The 22,624-nt window shown below is 46.0% G+C and overlaps 1 protein-coding gene across 1 annotated transcript in view; it reads right to left on the reverse strand.

Moving 5' to 3' along the window:
• Spg21 (SPG21 abhydrolase domain containing, maspardin) overlaps window positions 1-10,429 on the reverse strand; it is a 31,466-nt gene extending 21,037 nt beyond the window's left edge. Inside the window, 3 exon segments of the mRNA XM_028866555.2 lie at window positions 2,051-2,212; window positions 6,105-6,191; window positions 10,348-10,429. Coding sequence (XP_028722388.1) covers window positions 2,051-2,212; window positions 6,105-6,167 — 225 coding nt within the window. The 5' untranslated portion in view covers window positions 6,168-6,191; window positions 10,348-10,429.
• Between the last annotated feature and the right edge of the window lie 12,195 nt (window positions 10,430-22,624).

Raw genomic sequence — 22,624 nt, forward strand, 5'->3', positions numbered from 1 at the left:
AAAGGTGCTTGCCGTAGGCAGCAAGAGCTCTGTCCACTGAGCTTTCCTGCCAACCTGCTAACTATCAAATCTTGCCAGTTTTGAAGATACTTCTGGCCTTTTCTGCATTCACCCTAAGGCTACAGGAATGGGGACAGGGGCTGGAGAGACGGTTCAGCAGGGACAGGGGCCTCAAGCCTGAAGATTGGAGTTGGACTCCTGGGATCCACGTGGTGGAGAGAGAGAAGTAATTCTTACAAGTTGTCCTCGGACCTACACACACACACACACACACACACACACACACGCACGCACGCACGCACGCACGCACGCACGCACGCATGCACACACACACACACAGGCACGCACGCACACATGCACACTAAATAAACAAACAAACAAACAAACAAACAAACGTCATTTTAAGAAGAACCCTGCAGGGTGAGCTGCCCCACACCTTTGGTTCTGAGGAAACAGAGGCAGGTGGATCTCTGTGAGTTTGCCAGGTGTCTACATAGCAAGCTCCAGGACAGCCAGCGCTACAGAGAGAGAACTTGTCTTACTCTCCACCCCTACCCCTGCCCCAAACCAAACCCAAACAGAAAAGAACCTCAAAGGCAAAGAAAATCCGACAGAACTAAGGCCTCGGAGCCTGGAGCCGGCCAGTGTGAGGCAGGAAGCCATGCCAGTAGCTGTTTTCCAGAGGACAGATTCCTGAGGGCAGCTCAGGCTCCACCCACAGCTGTGGAGGGCTAGGGTGCTCACGCTCCTGGTGTGTGTGTGTGTGTGTGTGTGTGTGTGTGTGTGTGTGTGTGTGTGTGTGAAGGATGGCTGAACACCCAGGACACATGACAATTACCCTCAGGCTTGCCATCTGAGGAATGGCGGAAGAAATGAGAGTTGAAGCCAGAGGAAAGGCCTGGAGGCAGCTCGGGTACCACGTGCTTTCAAGAGAAGGGCTGTCAGGAGAAAGAGGACTCAGATTTGTCGGATGGGCCCCCCATGCAACCCAGTTTCCTTCTGTGATAGTTAACATGTGCTGTCACCTCTGGAGGACCTCGGTCACCCTGCAGGCCGGCCTCTGGGCATGGTGGTGAGGGATTATCTAGGCTCGCTGAGGAGGGCAAACCACCCTGGATGTGTGGGGCACCATGCCCTAGACTGGGGTCACAGACTGAACATATAAAGGAGAAAGCAGGCTGGGCACCCACGTTCTCTCTGCCGCTAACTGCAGATGCAACGCAAGCCCCTGCCCCACGCCCCTGCAGCCCTCACCCCCACCATGATGACCCGCGGCGCCCTTGACCGCGAGCCAGAACAAACCCTTCCCTCCACACTGTCCTGTCAGGTGTTCTGTCCCCGAGACATGGGGGTAACGAACACTCTTCCCACAGACAGAGAAGACCCCTTTCTCTCCCCCCAGACAGTCCACAGGCAGCTGGGGAACATAACAGTGCGGGTCCCAGAAGCCACCGCGGCTACACCACCTCACCGACCTGTGCTGCGGCACAGGCATCACAACCCTGTCACAAGCAACGGAACCTCCCCCACAAACACTCTTATTCTAGAGGGAAAAATTCAGAAGGAACGGAGGGAAGCGAGATCAAGCCCCAACTCTGTTAAGAAATAACTCTCGGGCTGGAGAAATGGCTCAGAGGTTAAGAGCACTGGCTGCTCTTCCAGAGGACCTGGGTTCAATTCCCAGCACCCACATGGCAGCTCACAACTGTCTATAACTCCAATTCCAGGGGACCTGACACTCTCAATGCACAAAAAATAAAGTTAAATAAATTATTTAAAAAAAAAAAAAGAAGAAAAAATAACTCTCGGAAACAAAAGGCCTTTTCGACGACGACGCCTTGAGGAGACTTTAAAAGACGGGCACTCAGCTTAGTGGTGCGGAGTTCTCAGCCAAGGGTTTGATGCATCACAAGAAAAGTGAAGGGCTGCGTGACTGAAAGTGAAACAGGAAAATACGATCTTACTTCGGACGAAAAGCTCCCGCTAGAAAAGTCAGTGAGGAGCAGGAGGACAAAGCCTGGGTGTCGGTGCTGAGGCAGGGCACACTTACAGCGATCACCCGGTAACCCCATCCAGTCAGAGCCAAGATCTGCTGGAAGAAGACGTCTGCAGTCCCGCTGACTGGAGGGAGGAAGATGAGCGGGCACCGGATGCTTCTGGGGCCGGCGTCGTAGAGCGACCAGATCTTACTGTCGTCGTCGTCCACGATTATCTGGGGGAAAGATGAAACTCTGCTGACCCGGAGTTTGAAGGCTCTGGTTTATAACAGTCACTAGCAACTCTAACAGAGCTGCGTGTTTCTTCCAGGGTAACGTGGGGATCACCGACTAGCATCCCACAATGAACTGCTCTGGTTTCCTTTTCTTTCTTCAATGTGCTTTATAAACTTCCAAAGAGCACCTTTTCTGTTTTAAATTGACCTGCCTACCCAGAGTAACAGGGAGTCTATTTGGTTTACCATTAAACGGTAAACTCTACTTCATGGTGTTTTATGTTTTCCCTGTGAGTGCATGAGTGTGCGTGTGCATGTGTGTGTGTGTGCACACGTGTACATACATGAGAGCAGTTTGCAGTCATTCTTGAGTGTGGTGGTAATCTAATTGTACTGAAATATTATTTGATTGTATGTTAATAAATAAAGTGTCTGGGTCAGAGCTATTAGAGCATAGCAAGAGTGGCGTGGTGGCACACGCCTTTAATCCCATAGATATCTGTGTGTTCAGGTCAGAGCTATTAGAGCATAGCAAGAGTGTGGCGGTGTGGCACAGCTTAATCCATAAGATCTCTGTGTGTTCAGGGATACAGTCAGCATTGGACATATGCTTTAAGACCTAGGGGCTGTACATTCAGACAGTGACGAGCAGTCATGTGTTGGTTACAACAATGAGAAGCAGAACGACATACTAAAAAAAACGAACCGACAGAAGTAGGTCTCTTTTCACGAAGCTGGACAGCAGGAGGAAGGGTGAGATTTTAGCTCTGAGCTCTGACTCTCGCTTTCTTTTACATTGTTTTGTGTTTCTTATTTAATAAGACGGTTGTTACATCAATACTTGAGTGCTGGCCAGAGGACTGCTAGGGTCAGCAGGGTCAGAGACTGAACAGGGCAGACCAGGAGGAACTGAGAATCTAGGCTCTGGGGAGAGGCTAGGCAGACCCCAGATGCTTCAGGATCCAATCTAGAGCAATTTGAGAGGGAGAAAGGGATTTCACCAGCAGATGAAGGACCAGGTAGGTAGGTGTGTGTGTGTGTGTGTGTGTGTGTGTGTGTGTGTGTGTGTGTCACTGTCCTAGGAAATGCTTCAGACTATTCACTTGAGGTTGGGAAGCGGGAGAAAGAGAAAGTCTTTTTTTTAGGAATGGGAGGAAGGAGAGGTCATCAGAGGCCTTTGTGATTTAGTGTTCTTAACCTGTCAGGGAAGAAAGAGCATGAAATGAGGGAGTCAATAACTTGGCCAAAGCTTGGCAGACAGGGAGGTAGTCAATGCCAGCTAGCTGTTATTATACTTTATTGCCCCCACATTCATCATCAAAGTCAGTATTCACCCATTGTTTTTCTGAATTCTCCTAGCTAGCAGGACTGTGAACTCCACAGTGTCCCTCTGTGGGTAGCAGTTGACTACCCAGGGTTACTGGTGTCACCAAGAGATGACAGATAGGACAAGGCAAAGTCCAGGGACTCGAAATAATTTCCACCTGGCCTTCCCCAGATGGTGACAATATAGCTCATGGCTTTGACCTTTGTGTTTGTCATTTGTTTTGAATCCTAGGCATCCTTTCCTTGTGATTGTGGTTTAAAAAAGCACACAACAAAACCAATGACCTTTTTAGCCCACACAACAAATCCCAGCCTTGTAAGAATCATGTAAGACAAGCAGAGACCTCAATCTCGAGGGCTTGGTCTCCGTATCTAACTTGGAAGGAAAATAACACAAATATCAGGCTCTGAAATAGTAGCTCATGCACATCTATGCTGGGATGATTTGTATGTCCTGTGGAGCCTTCTTGGTTCTTTGTGGCGTTACCCAGCAGGTCCGTATAGAGATGATGGACCATGGCCTGAGTGCAGTGTTTGAGATGGTCTGCACTTGGCTGTGCTGGGATGTCTGTATGTCAAGTTGTTCTGATTGGTCAATAAATAAACCTGATCGCCGTGGCTAGGCAGAAAGATAGCGGACTAACAGAGAGAGAAATAAAAGGACAGAAAGCAGAAGGAGACGCTGCAGCCGCCATGACAGAGACACTGCAGGCCGCCATGACCAGCATGTAAGACCCGATAAGCCACCCACGTGCAAGTATAGATTATGAAATGACTAATTTAAGCTATAAGCACAGTAGCAAGAAGCTGCACGCCATACAGTTGTAAGCAATATAAGTCTCTGTGATGGTGGGTCTGAGCGGCTGTGGACTGGCGGGTGACAAGATTGTCTGACTGTGGCAAGCGAAACTCAAGCTACACATCTATTCTGAAGCAGCACGGTCTATGAAGTGACAGAGGCATTCTGAACATAGGCCATAAATACCTAAGAGTAGTCAACTTCAACTTCCTCTGAGTTCTCTGGATGGCAGTTTCAAGAGAACTTCTTCAGAACACACAGTATCTGCTGGACAACATTCTTTGTTTTGTTTTGTTTTCCAAGACAGGGTTTGTCTGTGTAGCCCTGGCTGCCTGGAACTCTCTCTATAGGTCAGGTTGGCCTTGAACTCAGAGATCTGCCTGCCTCTGGGATTAAAACAGTGTACCATCACTGACCGGCTCTGCTTGACAACTTAAAAACCAAAGCGCTGTGAAATTTCAAGCAGATTTATCATGATAGACAATTGGGAAGAAAACTATCAATAAAAAGACCTCTAATAATATTTAGGTCAGTTTGGGTATCTTGGGGCTGGCAATCAGCTTGCTGAGAGAGTGAGTCTACCAAGAGAAATTCATGGGAATTACTTGAAGGGATGGGGATGAGGTAGAGGGACCCCACTTCTTCAATGATGGCAACAGTCTCTTAGAAAAGCATAAAGGGAAGGGGACTCCCTTTGTAAGAAGCCCGAGTCTGTCTAACTTTGAAGCCAGATTAATTTGATTTTCAAGCCAAAGTCTAGTAACTAGGTGATCTCTCTATGCTCATTAACTCCATGGACCTCAGGTTTCTTGTCTGTGAAGTATGCACCCTAGCGCCCACCCTGTCAAACTGCTAGAAGAATTAAGTAAGCTAGCTGGGGAGTTTCCAGAACAGTGCCTGGCCTATCAGCAGGAAGCCTATGTTTGGGCAAAATGTAGATCAGATGTCTCTATGAATTCAGACTTGCATGATACTTTCTTAGCTGTCTGTCTTGCTAAAATGATTATAACACACAACACAGATGGTCCTGAGACCACATTCTAAGTGAAAAGGCTCCAGAGGATGACTAGGGCTGAGTAAACATGCATCTGTGGTGTTGGGATGAGACATTTGAACACTTGGTCCCCAGTTGGGGGAACTGTTAGGGAAGGATTAGCAGGTGTGGCCTTGTGAGACGTGATGTGTCACTGGGGGTGGGCTTGGAGGTTTCCAAGGATTCTCAGTGTGTCTTTCTTTACCTCAAGGTGTAAGCTGATCAGGATGTAAGTACTCAGCTACTGCTTCACACCATGCTTGCCTACCACACTCCCTGTCACGAGAGTCAGAGACTCTATCCCTCTAAAACCAAAAGCCCCAAGTAAACTCTTTCTTTTATAAGTTGCCTTGGTAATGGTATTTTGTCACAGTAACAGGAAAGCAAGAAAGTATCACTGCACACAGAGTTCTATGAAGCTTCAGTTTCAGGAACGAAGATAGAAATGACTGTACTTACTATATAGATGTTGTTGCAAGTATTTCACTACATTATCCAAGGTTGAGTATGTAAAAGGAATTGTAAACAAGAAAATCATTACACTTGATTCTACTCCAGTCAGTCTCCAAAGCTGACTGCATGTGACAGGGAACCAGTGAAAGTAACACTCTGCAACATCCAGTCACAATATTTGGCAATAACCTTCCGCTCTCATATAGTACTAAGGCACAGCTTCTAAACCACACACAGATATTAGCTTTTGTGACTATGAACTGCAGGAAAAGCATACTTGCCTTTTTAAGGGGAACGGTACTTCTAAACCAATTGTAATCTGGAGAGACTTTGATCTCTCCCATGATGAGCAGAAATGGAGGTGAACCCTGAAATAAAAGCAGATGACAGTTTTGAGGCAAGAATTCTCATTACATACATCTCAACTCAATGCAGAGGCTGACTAGCTGCACCAACAATACTTTAACCAAAGAAACAGGTTGTTTATCTCATCAGTACAGACTTAAACTAGAGAAGACGACAGGGTAAATCCCTTTAGTACCTCCAAAAAGAGGACTCCGTTCTTGCAGAGTTAAGGAACCAGATTGGTACAGAATACTCCTTTCTAAGCCTGTCCTGCCTGTCCTACTTAGGAGAATCCAAACTGCAATCTGGCTGATGTCTTTTGACAGCATCTTAAGAATCCATTTTAAGTGGGGTGGTGATGGTGTATGCCTGTAATCCCAGCACTCAGGAGGCAGAGGCAAGTGGATCTTTGTGAGTTTGAGGTCAGCCTGGTCTAAAGAGCAAGTTCCAGGAGAGCCAGAGCTGTTACACAGAGAAAATGTCTCAAAACAAACAAATAAAAAGAATCCATTTTAATAAACTTCCTATCTGCCTATAGGACATTTATGATAAAGGGTCAGTAAACCTGTCACAATATGCCATGAATCAAACTTTAATTCACATGTAGTTAATACCCAACGAGGGAGGTGGGGGTCAAATATATCAGTCTCACTGCTACTAAAAGGTACATAAGCTGAGATGTAACTGGGTGTGATAGAGCACTTGCCTGGCATGCACAAAGTTCAATCCCTAAGTGCTGAAAAGTTACAAAAAGTCTCTGAAATGCCTGTGATAGAAATGCAAATGTTTGTCTCTAGTCTTGATGGCTCTGTGACCTCTGTGCTCCTCTGCCCTCTGTGGGCTTCATCTTGGTTTCCCTAGAGTCTGGAATGGTTTGGCAGTCAGCCGCCTCATCCGCTGACTAAGGGATGACTGAGTCCTAAAGAGACTGACCTAGGCCCTCGAGAACCCCTCCTGCTCCTGTTACCGCCAGGCTGGGAACTGGGTATCCTTTGCTCAACCGTGTAATGCCTAATATCTTAACACAGACCCGAACAGGTTCCTTTTGCAGATTTTTATTGCCAGCAAAGGCACTTGCACTCACCTACCTGGAAAGATGGTGTTCCCTGCTTCGAGGGCAGAACTAGGCTCCCAAGCAGGTTTGAGGTGAGAGTCCAGGACTCAAGTCTAGGCTGATTTTGAATTTCCAGTTTAGAAAAAGCTCTCTGGCCTGGCAAGGGGCAGAGGATCTAAACTCAACAGAACATTGCCTCATTATTTGGCCCTCTCTGAGGGACACAACACTGGACTGCTACCTTTGAGAATCACTAACCTGAACTTCTAGGAGACAGTAAATGTAGACAGTCCAATATTAAACTCTAATTACAGTACTGATAGGACCACAGTCTCTTATCTCAAAGCAAAGGAGATACTTTAAGAGAGGGTAAATGTTTAAACAATACATCAGTACATATCACAGTTCCCTATTCTCCTATCTTAAGCCACATTCCTCTCCAGAAGTCCTTGAGACTAAATCAATGTAACTCAGTCAGCAGGTCCAGTCCTTCCTCCCGACTGAGCAAGTTCCTGCATAAGCTCCAGTTTCAAACAGCAATCATGCAATACACAGACTTGTCCACTTTGTTTTGTTTTTTTGAGAAAGGGTTTTACTGCGTAGCCCAGCTGTCCTGGAACTCACTCTTAAGACCAGACTGGCCTCGAACTCACAGAGATCCACCTGCCTCTGCCTTCGGAGTGCTGGGATTAAAGATTGTTTTAAAACACAAAATAAATCACCACTAATCTTATGCTGAAACCAATATGAACAGATTTGGTTATTAACACTAAAACAAAGAACACAATCCTTTACAAAATTCATTTCATCTTAAATATTAACATGTTTAAAAAATATCTAAGCTGTTTAAACTATTTTTGTAGCAAAACTTTCACTACTTTTAAAAATTCTTATTAGTTGACAGTTTCATGCATTTATGTAATAAATTTTAGTCAGTTTACCTCTCCTGTCTTCCTTAAGCTATTACTTTTTAAATGAAAGCAACTAGCAGCACATACAGTGAATTCTGGAATATTTTATACAGACTTGAAATACCACCATACATAGCATTTACATACTACCAACTGGAGACAATTTCTAGAAATAATTTCTGCAAGAGGGAATATTAAAAATATGTGGAACAGCCAGGTATGATAGCACACATCTTTAATCCCAGCACTCAGGAGAAAGACAGATCTCTGTGAGTTCAAGGCCATCCTGGTATACATAGTGAGTGAGTTCCAAGCCAGCCAGGGCTATCCAAGTGATAGGTGGGACCTTGTCTCAAAACAAACACACAAAACCAAAACATCAATCAATTTGCTCAAGTTTACTTCTAGAATCAACCAACTTACAATAAAAATTATTCCTAGTTTTGGAATCAGCTGCAATTAGCAAACCAAACTACAGCGCGCGCGCGCGCGCACACACACACACACACACACACACCACACACACACACACAGGCAGGCAGGCACACAAGGGCACTGAGTTACCCTCTTCTTTCCCACAGCAATGGGCAGAAGGGTAGTCCTTACCAAAAGCCTTCAGTATAACTCACAACCACCTCAGTACCGCAACTCGTTACAACTAGAGATTTTACCCAGCTGCGAGTCCACTTCTGCAAAGACAAGTGATCCTAACACTTGTGCTAGTCTGCCAGTAAGGCGAGACAGAGACCAAATGCTGCATGTGACCAGCTGACGGCTATCAAGGGGGAAAAATCTGCTGCGAAGAGAAAGCAGCTGTAGCATTATGAAAAGGAAAGTTTGTTCTCACTCTTTCATCCACTTAAGTCGGATGCTTTTCCAAGTCACAAGAGAAACATTGTGTCCACCGCCCATAAGGTTAGCTGAAATTGTGACCAAACCGTTCAGGATGAAGAAAGAATGTGGGCGGTGAGCTCAGGACAGACTTGACCAGTTCTTTACAAAACAAAAGCACTGGTTCAGGCTGGTGAGCAAAGGGCCAGAGATAAGCTTTTATGTGATTAAGGAAACCCCTCCTCCAGGATGCTGAGGCCACCAGGTCCTTTCTGGACTTTGTGTTGCCGGACAAGACATCCGCTAGTTATGAGCATGCACTTGTCCTTCAGGGTTTCAGTAGAACCTGCCCTTTACAGTTGAGGAAATCACCTTTACAAATGTCTAACTCACATGGCCAGTCACATATTGCTGGTCCTTTATCTCAGTCTATAGCGGACTTACATAGGGACAATCTGTGATTGTTATTACAACCAATAAAAAAGTATTGGAACTTGGGAGCTAGTGACACAATGATACTCAGTGCTGGGGATTGAACCTGTGGCCTCGGGAATGCTAAGCATGAGTTTTTGCCACTAAACTACACCCAAAGCCCTGAAGATCTGCACCCCTCACCACACCCGTATGTATTAAATAGCTATCTTTCGGGGGGGGGGCGATTTCTTCAGGGAAGAGTTATCCCTCTTTCTCCAGGAACCTATCCACTTATCTCTAAATGTCACGGCAGGAGAAGCTGCCTGCATGACATCTTTTGACACCTCAAGTTCCTGTTGTAAAAAGCTTTTGAAAACTCAACATAGCTATTAGATGACTTCCCAGTCCGTAGAATCCTTGCACCAAGAGGAGCAGGACAACTGCAGATAGAGACAAAGCCAACTGCCTCATCACCTAACGTCTAACTCCCTGGGAGAAGAGGGGAAATGAGACACTCCAGCCCTGCGACGTTCCTCATGACTCATTAACAAGCCCCACACTGGGTCTAAGGCAGGATCTCCAGAACAGTTAGCCGATACTCGCAGTCCTTAAAAGTTTACGGAAACCAAATGTTCCTGAGCTTCTTCTGCCCCACGGCCCCAGGTTGGGTGGTACCAGAAAATGAGGGCGTCCGATGAAGGCTTTTGTGCACCAACCCCCAGAGGGGCCGCCCTGAGTCCTTAGCCATAGCCACACAATAGTGGGCTCCAAGGCACACCGACCATCCGCAAAGGATCGAGGCTGGGCCTTAGACACAGACACACACGGATGTGGGTCACGTGCATGGTCACAAGGACCGGCCCACTCGTGGACTACGCTCACAAGTCACGCATGCTCGATACACACCCACCTACAACCCTACACGCAACCACACACCCACACTCCGGCTTTCCAAGGCCTGCCCCTCACCTGCCGTGGCCACCCCCGCGTCCCTTTCTCTCCAGCCCAAATGGCTCTTCGCCCCGGTTCGGGCGCTGCGGAGGCAGGCGGCGGGGCGCGGGTGGGCCGGGCGGCTGCAGAGCAGAGGCTCCGCGGGCGCAGCAGGCAGAGGGGCGCGCGGCCGAGCAGCCAGAGGCCACCGCCTCCCAGGTCTGAAACCCTTAGCTCCGCGGGCGCGCCTCCCGCTTCCGGGTTCTGAGGGGGCGGGGCCGGACGACGAGGAAGGGGCGGGGAAATCTGGCGGTAACTATGACGACGGGGCTGGCGTGGAGCCCCGGATGGGAGCCTCGGTGCTCGCCGCCGAGTGCAATTGGTTTGGAGGGATTGCGGAGGCTGGCGTTGGGCAAGGGTCGATCCGAGGTCACCTGTCTGACATGAGCACCAGGAGGAAGCCATGGCAGTGGAAGTCTGGGCGGTAGGCTCCGGGGACCTGCTGATGCCTTCAGTTTTCGGGTGTCCTCATGCTTTGGGGACGACACCTTTGGGTTCTGGCTTTGGTGAATAGGGTTTGATATATTCTTTGTTTGGTTTGTTTTTTTGTTTTTGTTTTTCGAGCCAGGGTTTCTCTGTGTAACAGCTCCGGCTGTCCTGGATCTCTCTTTGTAGACCAGGTTGGCCTCCAACTCACAAGAGATCCGCCTGCCTCTGCTCCCCCCCCCCCGTGCTCACCCCCCCCCCCGGCTATGTATTCTTTTCTTTTTTAATTAGTATATACAAATTAATTCATAACGGTGGCTTCGTTAGGACATTTTCATACCTATTTAAAGTATTTTGATCATCACCCTGTTAGTCTGTCTCCCTTTCATGCTCCCATCTCCTTCCTCCTCTTCTCAACTGCGTACTTTTTCTCAGCAAGACTGTTTTCACCTTTGTACAGTTACAGAGGCCCTCTCGGATCTCCTTTCGAAACCCTGTCTCATTTTGCGGCCTTTTCCTGATGTTGTGGGGAACATACTCAACACTAGGCTTCCCCCAGGCACAGATCCTCTTTGTAAGGCACGTTCTAATCATTGTTATTACAAAAGGGGTGTGGCGACGCTTAATCAGCATCGGACAAGCATGATCTGTGATTGACCACTGACTACAATATAGAAAGGCAAACTAAAAGAAAGTCTGAAAAAAAACAAAACAAAACAAAAAAAGGTATTGCAGATGTTGTGATTCCTTTCTTTCTTTCTTTAAAAAATATATTTTATTTTGGTTTTATGTGCATTTGTGTTCTTGCCATGGGTGTCGGGGTCCCCTGAAACTGGAGTTTCAGACAGGTGTGAGCTGCCATGTGGGTGCTGGGAATTGAACTCAGGTCCTCTGGAAGAAGAGTCAGCATTCTTAACCCCTGAGCCATCTCTCCAGCTCGCTCCCCCCCCCCCCCCTTTTTTTTTTTTTGGAGACAGGGTTTCTCTGTGTAGCTCTGGAGCCTTTCCTGGAACTCACTCTGTAGCCTGGTTTGGCTTCAAACTCACAGAGATCCACCTGGCTCTGCCTCCCGAGTGCTGGTGATTAAAGGTGTGCGCCATCACTGCCCGGCATCGTGACTCCTTTCAATAAATACAGTTTTGCTCCGAAATAATAATGTATGATCATATTGAATGACCTGTAAATCTTGTTTGAAAAATTGTAAAAATCCTAAAGCAAACCCAATGTTTTAGGGAGAACTTAAAAAATACATTTTTATTATTTTTAATTGTGTGTGGGTGTGGGGAGAGTATGTGGTCCACACACAGTGTAGTGTGTAAGGAGGGCGAAGGAGGGTATTGGATCCCCTAGAGCTGGCATTACAGGCATTTGTGAGCTACTCAACATGGGTGCAAGATCAATATGCACTCTTAACCTCTGAGCCTTCTCTCAGCTTCTAGATTTTCCTCCCCCACCCCCGTGTGTGTGTGTGTGTGTGTGTGTGTGTGTGTGTGTGTGTGTGTGTGTATGTTGGTGCCTGCTGCAGAGCCCAGAAGAGGGGCTTTGGATCCCTGGAGCTGGAATTGCAGATGGTTGTGAGCAGCCTGACTTGAGTACTGGAAACTCAACTTTGGTTCTCTGGAAGAACAGCAAGTGTGTTAACTATTGAACCATCTCTCCAGTCCTAGAGAACACCTATAGCCTGTTAATAGGGCCTGTGAACTTTGCACTTACTCAGACAACTGTTTTGAAATTAATATCAAGGTAGATGCCAAGTAAACTACACCCTTAGTCATGATTGGCTAGGTGTGTTAGTGTTCACCTTGAACGCAGCACTCAGTAGGCAGAAGCAGGTGGATCTTTCTGAGTTCAAAGCCAACCACTGATCTATAATTCACAAGTCTTAGGTTCTAGTCTAGGACTTAGATAAATCCCAGACACATTTCCCCCAAAGCATAGTGATGTCTCAGCCCTCAAAAGGCTAAGGCAAAAATGATCTCAAATTCAAATTTTAGTGATTTTGTATCTCAAAGCTAACTGAATTGCTCAAAATTATAGCAAAAAGTGGCAGACACAGAATCTGAAACCAAGTTCTACCAGCTCTCAAAACTGAGAGCTCTTCACCAAACACATGGCAGGTAGGCCTTGTTACATATATAATTTTATTACAATATAAAGGATCTAAAATAATGTGTTATGTCCCTCAGGGTTATTATTCATGTCCCCAGTTGTTCTCCGACACATGGCAAGCACACTCTCCAGTCCTTGACTCCAACACAGCATTTAACATCCGTGTGTCCAGCTGTCTGGTAGTGCACAACTGTGGGCAGCAGACTTCTGAGCCAGGCAGGCCATACAGCCGGCAGACCTGCTGGGCAGAGTGCTAAGAGTTTGCAGCTGTCCTGAGCGGCGGCATGTGCCGGATGTTCCCACAACATCTGCGCCTGTGTGAGGCTCTCGCTGTAAAGTTGGAATGTTCACAAAATAGGCTGCGAATACCAAGCAAAGCAAACAGAGGGCCAAGTGGCTTGTGAAAGTGTCCCAAACTTTTGGTGGGTGGAATGAGAATGGGGTGTGTGTCTTAAGGCAGAGTTTTATTCTGTAGCCCTGGTGGGCCTGGAACTCAATATAAGGGCCAGGTGTAACTAGCTCTCAGACCTTACCACAACTGACTCCATGATGGAAGTGCCATTCAGTCTGTAAAACTCGGCATGTACATAGTACCGCCTGCCAAAAACTAAAACAAAGACCTAATCCATCAAAGTCCACAGTTCTGGGAAAGTCTCTAAATGTGCTGACCTTGCTTTTTGGCTTCTGTAGTTCTGCTTCTAACTGTTCTTGTTAACTGAAGAATGTCAACCAAGGACATGGGTTTTGTGTTTAAAAGCTCACCCTGAGAAAGGCTTGGGAAACTCTGGGATCCCGAACACTCAGTGTAGTCAACTGGCCAGCTATCTATTGGCTTGAACACATGTCCGAGCAATCTTCTCTAGTGAATTCCCCCTCAACACAGGTTTACCTCAAACTCATAGTGATCCTCCTGCTTCCGCCTTTTGAATCCTGGGATTACAGGTGTGTGCTGTCACACTGGGCTTGTTTCTCTTTGGACAAGACATTTGTTTTAAATCATACAAAGCAATTCTAGATATAGCTATGCATGTCTGAGAAAGATATACATCAAAGTGCTGGAGGGATTGCTCAGTGGTTAGGAACCATTGCTACTCTTGCAGAGGACCTAAGCTCATTTCCCAGCACCCATATCAGGCAGCTCACAATTGCCTACACACACACACACTTTTTTATTTATTTGGTTTTTCAAAACAGGGTTTCTCTGTGTAGTCCTAGCTGTCCTGGAACTTACTCCAAGACTGGGTTGGCCTCCAACTCAGAGATCTACCTGCCTCTGCCCCGCCCGCCCCCCCATCCCCCCACTTGCCCAAGTACTTGGATTATAAGCATGTACCACCACTCCCTGGTAATTTTTTTAAAATGATTTTAGTTTTATTTTATGTGCATTATTGGTGTTTTGCCTGCATGTATGTCTGTGTGAAGGTGTCCTGTCCTCTGGAACTGGAGTTACAGACAGTTGTGAGCTGCCATGTGGGTGCTGGGATTGAACCCGGGTCCTCTAGATGAGCATCTCCCCAGCCCCTTCCTGGCAATTTTTTGAAGATATAAATGAAATAATGTAATTGTTAGACCTGCAGAGGAATTGAGGACGAAAGTTTTTACTGTAGATTTAGTGTATGAGTTTATATAAAAATCTACTCATGAGGTTGGAGATGGCTTAGTAGTTAAGAATACTGGCTGCTCTTTCAGAGAATTAGGTTCAACTCCCAGCACCTACATTATGGCTCACAACCACCTTTACCTCCAGTTCCAAGGGATCCAGTATCCTCCTCTGGCCTCGGTTGGCACTGCATGCCTGTGGTGCACATACATACACTAAGGCACACACACATAACATTAAAAAATAAAAATCTATTCATTTATTACTTGTGATTAACATAATTAAAACAACTACATTAAGAACTATAGTCTGCTCTAAATCCTTCCATAGCTCCCTTTCATATCTAATATGAAGCCTTGAGCAGGTCTGGTTCTCCAATCAGCTCTCTGTGAGCCCAATGTGGTCTAGCTATAGCAGCTACCTGAGGGACTCTTCCCCTCCCTCACCTGCTAATGTCTTAGTACTTTTGGCCTTTGTATATAATATACTTGGCCTTCGACCCAGGCTGGCTCCTTTTATTGGACCCCTTTGAGTATCCTCAGAAACCATGGATTTGTGAAGAAGTGACTGGATTTCTTTCTTTTTCTTTTTTTAAAAATTCTAAGTCTTGTAATACCATCTTTTTGTTGTTGTGAGACAGGATCTCACATCATAGCCCAGGCTGGTCTAGAATTCAAATGTGGGCCCTTCCTGCTACAGCCTCCTGAGTGCTGGATTTACCAGAACATGCCATCACACCCAGCTTGAATACTATCCTGTGTGCTTGTGTGTGTGTGTGTGTGTGTGTGTGTGTGTGTGTGTGTATGCACGCACTAGTGGGTGTGCATGTAGAAGCCATTGGTTAATGTCAGGTGTCTTCCCTGATTGCTTCCCACCTTATGTTTTGAGATGGTTTCTCACTGAACCTGGAGCTCACTGAACAGCTGGCTGGCGAGTGAGTCCCAGGATCTTCCTCTTGTCTTTATCTCCTAATTGTTAGGACAACAGACTACCAACTTTCTGCACAGCTGCTGGAGATCTGAACTCCGGTCCTCATGCTCGAGAATCACAGTCCACTGAGCTATCTCCACAGCAGCCTTGAACACCACCATCCTTTACAGCTCTCCAGGACACTGACTGCAGTGCTAACATCCCGAACGGTGCTGTTTTCCTGTTGCTAGTCGGAGTCTGTCAGTGCAGTGGGTTATAGGGACCAGACAGTAGATAGGTATTCTAGAACTGCCTGAGAGACATGCCGGCATGCCTACTCTCTGTTTTGTGACTTAAAGGCCCCATCAGACAGAATACTGAAGATGCAGTTATTTGTGATTAACAATTTATTAGTTGCCATCTGTGAATTAAGAGCCCTGAATTTGAGGCTGAGGCTATAGCTCAGTTCAGCGTGCTTGTCTAGCACACAAGAAACCTTGTAATTCTAGCACCAATAAACAAGCAAACAAGACACCACACACACACATACACACACACACACCACACACACATAAGGCAGTAATATTGGAGGCCAGAAGAAGGCATCAGATCACCTGGAGGAGAGAGGGAGAGAGGACGTGTGGGGGAGACAGACAGACAGACACAGAGAGCCATCCTTTCTGGTTCTATTCTTGGACAAGGCATTTCCCCTCTCCACAGGTCCAGTCCTTTGTTGTAAAATTAGTTTGTTTCTACTAAATCTCTATGTTCTTTCTAATTCTTATTTTGTTTGTTTTGTTGTTGTTGTTTGTTTGTTTGTTTTTGTTTGTGAGACAGACATAGTTCCTCTATGTAGTTTTGGTGCCTGTCCTGGATCTTGCTCTGTAGACCAGGCTGGCCCCGAACTCACAGAGATCCACCTGGCTCTGCCTCCCGAGTGCTGGGATTAAAAGCTTGTGCCACCACCCGGTTGTTCTTTCTAATTCTAAGATCAGAATTTTATAAACTTAGGGACTGTATTAAGGATTGTTCCCCCTAGAGCTAAAAATGAAATCCAGGACCTCTCTACCACTGAGCTAAATCCAAAACTCCAAGGATTTTTTTTTTAAAGTCAGGCTCTGGTGTAGCCCAGGCTGGCCTTAAAACTTGCTGTATAACCAAAATGTCTTTGAACTTCAAGATCAGAAACTGATCTTCCTGCCTCCACCCTCTACTTTCTGGGATTACCAGAATGTACCACTAATTTATGTAGTTTTGTGGATCAAACCTTGGGCTTCATGCCAGCTAGGTACATACTCTACCAACTGAGCTGCATCTTCAACCCCTATTAAGGAATATATACAACAGCTTTCCCTCAGAGTTGTTCTGATAATCCTCCCAGCTCCCTACTCGTAAAAGAGCAGCCCAGGGCCGGGGGACACAGCTCCCAGATACAATACTGTAGCATGTGTGAAGCCCTAGGTTTGACCTCCAAACAGCAAAAGAAAACCATAAAATTAAAAGAAAAAGAAGTGGTCTAAAATTCTGTGGGAAAATAATAGGAGACGCTGAGTTTCATAGACATGTACTAGGAACCCTATAAAAGGGGGGTGGGGATGGCTCAGTGGTTAAGAGCACTGGCTGCTCTTCTAAAAGTCCTGAGTTCAATTCCCAGAAGCTATATGGTGGCTCACAATCATCTGTAATGGGTTCTGATGTCCTTTTCTGGCCTTCAGGCATCATGCAGAAAGAGCACTCATATACAGAAAATACATAAATAAATAAATAAATCTTTAAAAAAAAAAAAGAAGCTATGAGATGGGGGTGGGTGAAGGGTGGGGAGTAGGAATGGGATGAAAGGCAGCTTGTGTCTCCCATAGTAAAGCCCTTGGAGGGCCCTGGGTTCCATTCCCAGCCCTGAAGTTGGAGGGAAGACAAGACAAGGAAACCTTGCTGCTTTGTAAGCTAGTCAAGACGTTTTAAAGAAGCCCACACACAAAATGCGTATTTACTGAAAACAGGATTTTAAATTTTATGGATTTGTGTGCGCGCACGAGCGAGTGCGCTTGGGGACCAAATCCAGGGCCTCCAGCATGCTAGGCAAAGTACTTTTCCACTAACTAGACAGATTACCCCAAAATAGTGTTTTAACTTTACTCTTTTTGGTCCTGGGAATAAAATCAGATCTCACATAGAAAAAATAAGCACTCTACGATGGAGTTATACTCAGCTGCCCCCTCAAGTCCTATTATTCTTTGTGTATTTGTGTGTGTATACATGTAGGTATGTGTGCATGTTTATAGTGTGCATGAATGTATGCATGTGGAGGCTTAGAGGTCAAACTCAGGAGTCATTCCTCAGGAGCTATCTACCTTGTTTTGTTTTGTTTTATTTTGTTTTGGTGTGTATGTGTGTGTGTTTGTGTGTGCATACACGGAGGTCAGCTGAAGATATCAGATACTGTGTTAGTTGTATATTAACTTTACACAAGCCTGAGTCACGTGAAGAGAACTCCTCTATTGAAAAATTAGTTTCATAAGATCAGGCTGTTGGCAAGCCTGCCTGTAGGACATTTTCTTAATTAGTGATTGATGTGGGAAGGTCCAGGCCATTATGGGTGGTGCCATCCCATGGCTGTTGTGGGTTGTAGAAAAAAGCAGGCTGAGCCAGTCAGAAGAGGTAAGCCTGTAAGCAGCTGTTCCCCATGGCCTCTGCAGCAGCTCCGCCTCCAGGTTACTGAACCTGAAAGTCTTTGGTGAACTGTGATATGGAAGAGTAAGTGAAAATAAACCCTTTCCTCCCCAAGTTGCTTTTGGTCATGTTTTGTCAGAGCAGAAGCCCTAACTAAGATAAGTATCTTCCTCCATTCCTGTCTTATTCCTTTGAGACAGGGACTCTCATTGAACCGGAAGCTTGTGGTTTCAGGTGGGCTAGCTGGCCTGTAAGCCCCTGGAATCTGCCTATCTCAGCCACAACTGGGGTTACAGACACCCATGTCCATGCCTAGCTTTTATGTGGGTGCTAGAGACTGGAACTCAGGTCTTCATGTATGGCAAACATTCTTTTTTGTGTGTGACAGGGTCTCATTATATATTCCTGGCTGGCCTGGAACTCAGAGATCCACCTGCCTTTGTCTCTTGAATGATATTAAAGGCATGTCCCACCACACTTGGTTCAAAGAAAACATTTTTAACCAAGGAGCCATTTCTCCAGCCCTCACATTATTATTATCATTATCATTATTATTATTATTATTATTTTGGTTTTTCTGAGACAGGGTTTCTCTGTGTAGCTTTGTGCCTTTCCTAGAACTCGCTCTGTAGCCCAGAGCCTAGAACTCACAGAGATCGGCCAGGCTCTGCCTCCTGAGTGCTGGGATTAAAGGCATGCACCACCACCGCCCGGCTACCTTGTTATTTTTTAAAGATTCTTATTTTTAAGTATGTATATGTGCTTGTGTGGGTGTGTGCACATGAATGTAGGTGCCCTCAGAGATCTGAGATGTCAAATCCCCCTTAGAGTTGGAGTTAAAGGCAGTTGTGAGCCACCTAGTATGGGTTCTGGAAACAAACTCAGATCTTCTGTAAGAGCTCTTAACCACTGAACCATCCCTCCAGCTTCCCCCACCCCCACCACCTTGTTTTAAGACAGTCTCCTTTCACTGGAACCTGGGACTTGCTGATTAGACTAGGCTGGCTGGACAGCACCTAAATGACCCAGTTTCTACCTCCCTGGCACTGGGATCATTTTAGAAGGGTACAGGGATCAAATCCAGATAATACTTGTGGAACAGGTACTTTACTGACTAAGTCCTTTTTCTAGCCTATCATTCATTGTTTTTAGATTTATTTTTTTCATTTTTCTTTTCTTTTTTTTTGGTTTTTCGGGACAGGGTTTCTTTGTATAGCTTTGGGGTCTGTCCTGGATCTTGCTCTATAGACCAGGCTGGCCTTGAACTCACAGAGATCCACCTGCCTCTGCCTCCAAGTGCTGGGATTAAAGGCGTGCATCACCACAGCCTGGCTGTTTTTTTGGGTTTTGTTATGCCTTTGAAACAGGGTCTCATTATGAGGATTTAGAACTCACTGTGTAGATCAGGCTCTGACCTTGAATTCACAGAGATCCCCCTGCTTCTGCCTCCCAAGTGCTGGGATTAAAGGCATGCACCACCATGCCTGGCTGGAGATTTATTTTACTCTTAATTACGTGTATGTGCATGTCTGTATGTATGTATGTGTGTGCAGGTGCACAAGGAGTCCAGAAGAGGGCACCAAATCCCCTGGAGCTGAAGTTCTAGGAAGCTGTAAAGCTGCCCAGCATGGATGCTGGGAACTGAACTCAGGTCCTCTGCAAGAACAGCAAGTGCTCTTAACCCAAGCCATCTCTCCAGGCCTCCTATCACTAACTTCTAACAATTACAGTCCCTAAGGCAAAGTATCTATCTTCTCCATCATCTCACTAATGATTCAACAATACAAAGAGCAGTGTAAAGGCTGGCAAGATATTCTAGAAAGCAGTAAATGTCAGAGGTTTAAAAACAGTGATCATATAGAAACTAAATGCCTTTTAAAACTGTCTAGTACCAAAGTCCAGCACATTGAGTTCTCCAACCAAGAATAAAACTCACAGTCAGATGGCTGTGGTTAAAGGCATGTTGTCACCAAGCCTAATGATCTGAGTTCAATCCCAGAACTCACATGGTAGGAGAGAACCAAGTCCTGAAAATTGTCCTCTGACCTCCACATGCACACAGTAACACATACAAACACAAAATAAATGTTACATTATTTTTAGGTCACTTGCAAATGGACGAATGGTAATGAATAGATTAAATCCATGGAAAGGAGCTCGATCATCAGAGCTATTTAACATTCTGGAGAAATGATGGACAATTCTGTTCTGCAGGACTACTTACTGTGAAGGCAAAGAGAGTTCAGGCCCTTAGACAGCTGGCTGGCACTCAACAAGCACTAAGTTATACTAAATATACTGAATGACAGACGAGACCCAGGCTCCGTGCTGGGTGCATCCCACGTGTGTCCTGTGCCTCCTGACACCAGGCTCTGAGCTGGGTGCATCCCACGTGTGTCCTGTGCCTCCTGACACCAGCTCTGACTGGGACCAGGCTTGCTCTGAGCTGGGTGCATCCCACGTGTGTCCTGTGCCCCCTGACAATCTGTACAAAGCAGGCACAGCTGTCATTTCACAGCATGAGACAGATCAGAGAGGGTAGGGAGCAGCTTAGGTTTACAGTTAGTGTAGGGCCAGGGCCAAGGCGAGGTTTGCTGATTCCAAGTTTCTGCCACTCAAAATTATGTCTGCACATGGCAACTGTTTGATGGATATAAAATACAGTGAAAGCATATTGTGTTTCCCTAAATACAAAGTATAAAAGCAGAAGTAATCTTCCAACAGCTGTTCTTCCAAGGGCTGGATTTTGTGCTCAGAAACATCTGTCTCCCAAACCAAGTAAAAAGTCCTTAAAAAAAAAAAATTCTAGGGCTGGCAAGATAGCTCAGTGGACAGACACTTACCAGCAAGCCTGGCAACCAGGACCTACATGGTGGAAGCAGGAAACTGACCTCTACATACCCCTCCCTCCCCCCACATAGATAAATTAACAAATTAAAAAAAAAAAATCTATGGCCTTGGGTTCTGATTCTTCACAACACAGCAATGCCTGAATTCGGTCCTTTATCTTTGAGATGAAATTCTGAGTTACATAGATCTTTTCTCACTCTAAAACCATTTTTACTCTGTTGGGGGGTCCCCACAGCTGTGGCAACCCCCAGTGGAAAATACTGTAGGTGGTCTAAAAGTGGGAAACAGCAGTACCAGAATGCTGTATGTAGTAAAGTTCTGCAGAGAAATAGAACAGATTTATAATGGGTTGGTTCACATGGTTATGAAGGCCAGTGGGTCCCCAGATCTGCAGTCTGCCAGTCCGCTAGAGGGCCACTGGTTTACAACTCCAGTTCAAAGGTCAACAAGGTTAAGTCTCAGAAGAGCAAAAGTTTCTACTCAAGTCTAAAGTCTACTGTACCCTCTGAGCTCTTTCTCTCCTTCCTTCCTTCCTTCCTTCCTTCCTTCCTTCCTTCCTTCCTTCCTTCCTTCCTTCTTTCCTTCCCTTCCTTCCCTCCCTCCCTGAGACAGGGTCTCTTGGTGAACCTGGAGCTCACTGAACTAGACAGGCTGGCCAGTGAGTCACTGGGGTCCACCTGTCTCTGCTGCCCTCGTACTGAGGTTACAGAAGCATGCCACCATGTCCAGCTTTTATATGGGAGCAGGGGATCCAAACTCAGGCTCTTACGCTTTTGCAGCAGGCACTGTACCTCCAAGCTATCACCCCGGCCCAACCTTTAGTATTTAACTGACTGGATAAGGCTCACTCACATTAGAAAGGCAGTCTGCTTTACTCAGTTTACCCACTAAAATGTTGTTAACCTCACCCAGAGACACCTTCAGACATACCCAGAGTGTTTGACGAAGATAAGGGCACTCTGTAGTCTAGTCAACTTGAGAGGTGACAGCAAAAGGTACCCATTATTAACTATCCAGTGTGTGCCAGGTACTTCCCTGAGCATTTCCTGTGTCAAACCATTCTGCAAGGCAGGCATTTATTACCCGTGATATTAAACTGAGAACTCAGGGCTTTAAAGATTTAGGTAACTTGTCCCTAGTCACTCAATTAGAAACTAGCAATGGAGTTCTTTTCCATTTGCTTTTGTTTTTAGACAAGTTCTCATGTATCTCAAGCAGGCCTCAAACGTGCTTTGTAGTGATGGCTTTGAATTTCTGACCCTCCTGCCTCCATCTTCCAAGTAATGGGATTACGGACGCGCACCACCATGCCCCATTTGTGTGATGCTGGAGATGGAGCCAGCACTGTGTACACAAGAGGAAGAATTCTACCAACTAGCTACATCCCAAGCCTGAGTTTAGTTTGAAGTCTGAGGTAAAGTGAACTTTTTTTTCCAGCAATGATAAAAATCCAAAGAGGAATATATCTTGCGGAACTTGCTATATAGCCGAGGATGACTTTGAACTTCTGATCCCCCTGCTTCCACTTCCTGAGTGCTGGGACTACAGGTGTGCACCACGGAGTGGTTTCCGTGGTGCTGGGGATCAAACCGAGAACTTCACGCAGGCTAAGCGGGCACTTTACTTAGCTTCCTCCAGTCCTTAGACACAGCATTTGTTTGTTTGTTGGTTTTGAGTTTAGGGTTTCTCTGT

Source organism: Peromyscus leucopus, chromosome 7, assembly GCF_004664715.2.
Source record: "Peromyscus leucopus breed LL Stock chromosome 7, UCI_PerLeu_2.1, whole genome shotgun sequence".
NCBI lineage: Eukaryota > Metazoa > Chordata > Mammalia > Rodentia > Cricetidae > Peromyscus > Peromyscus leucopus.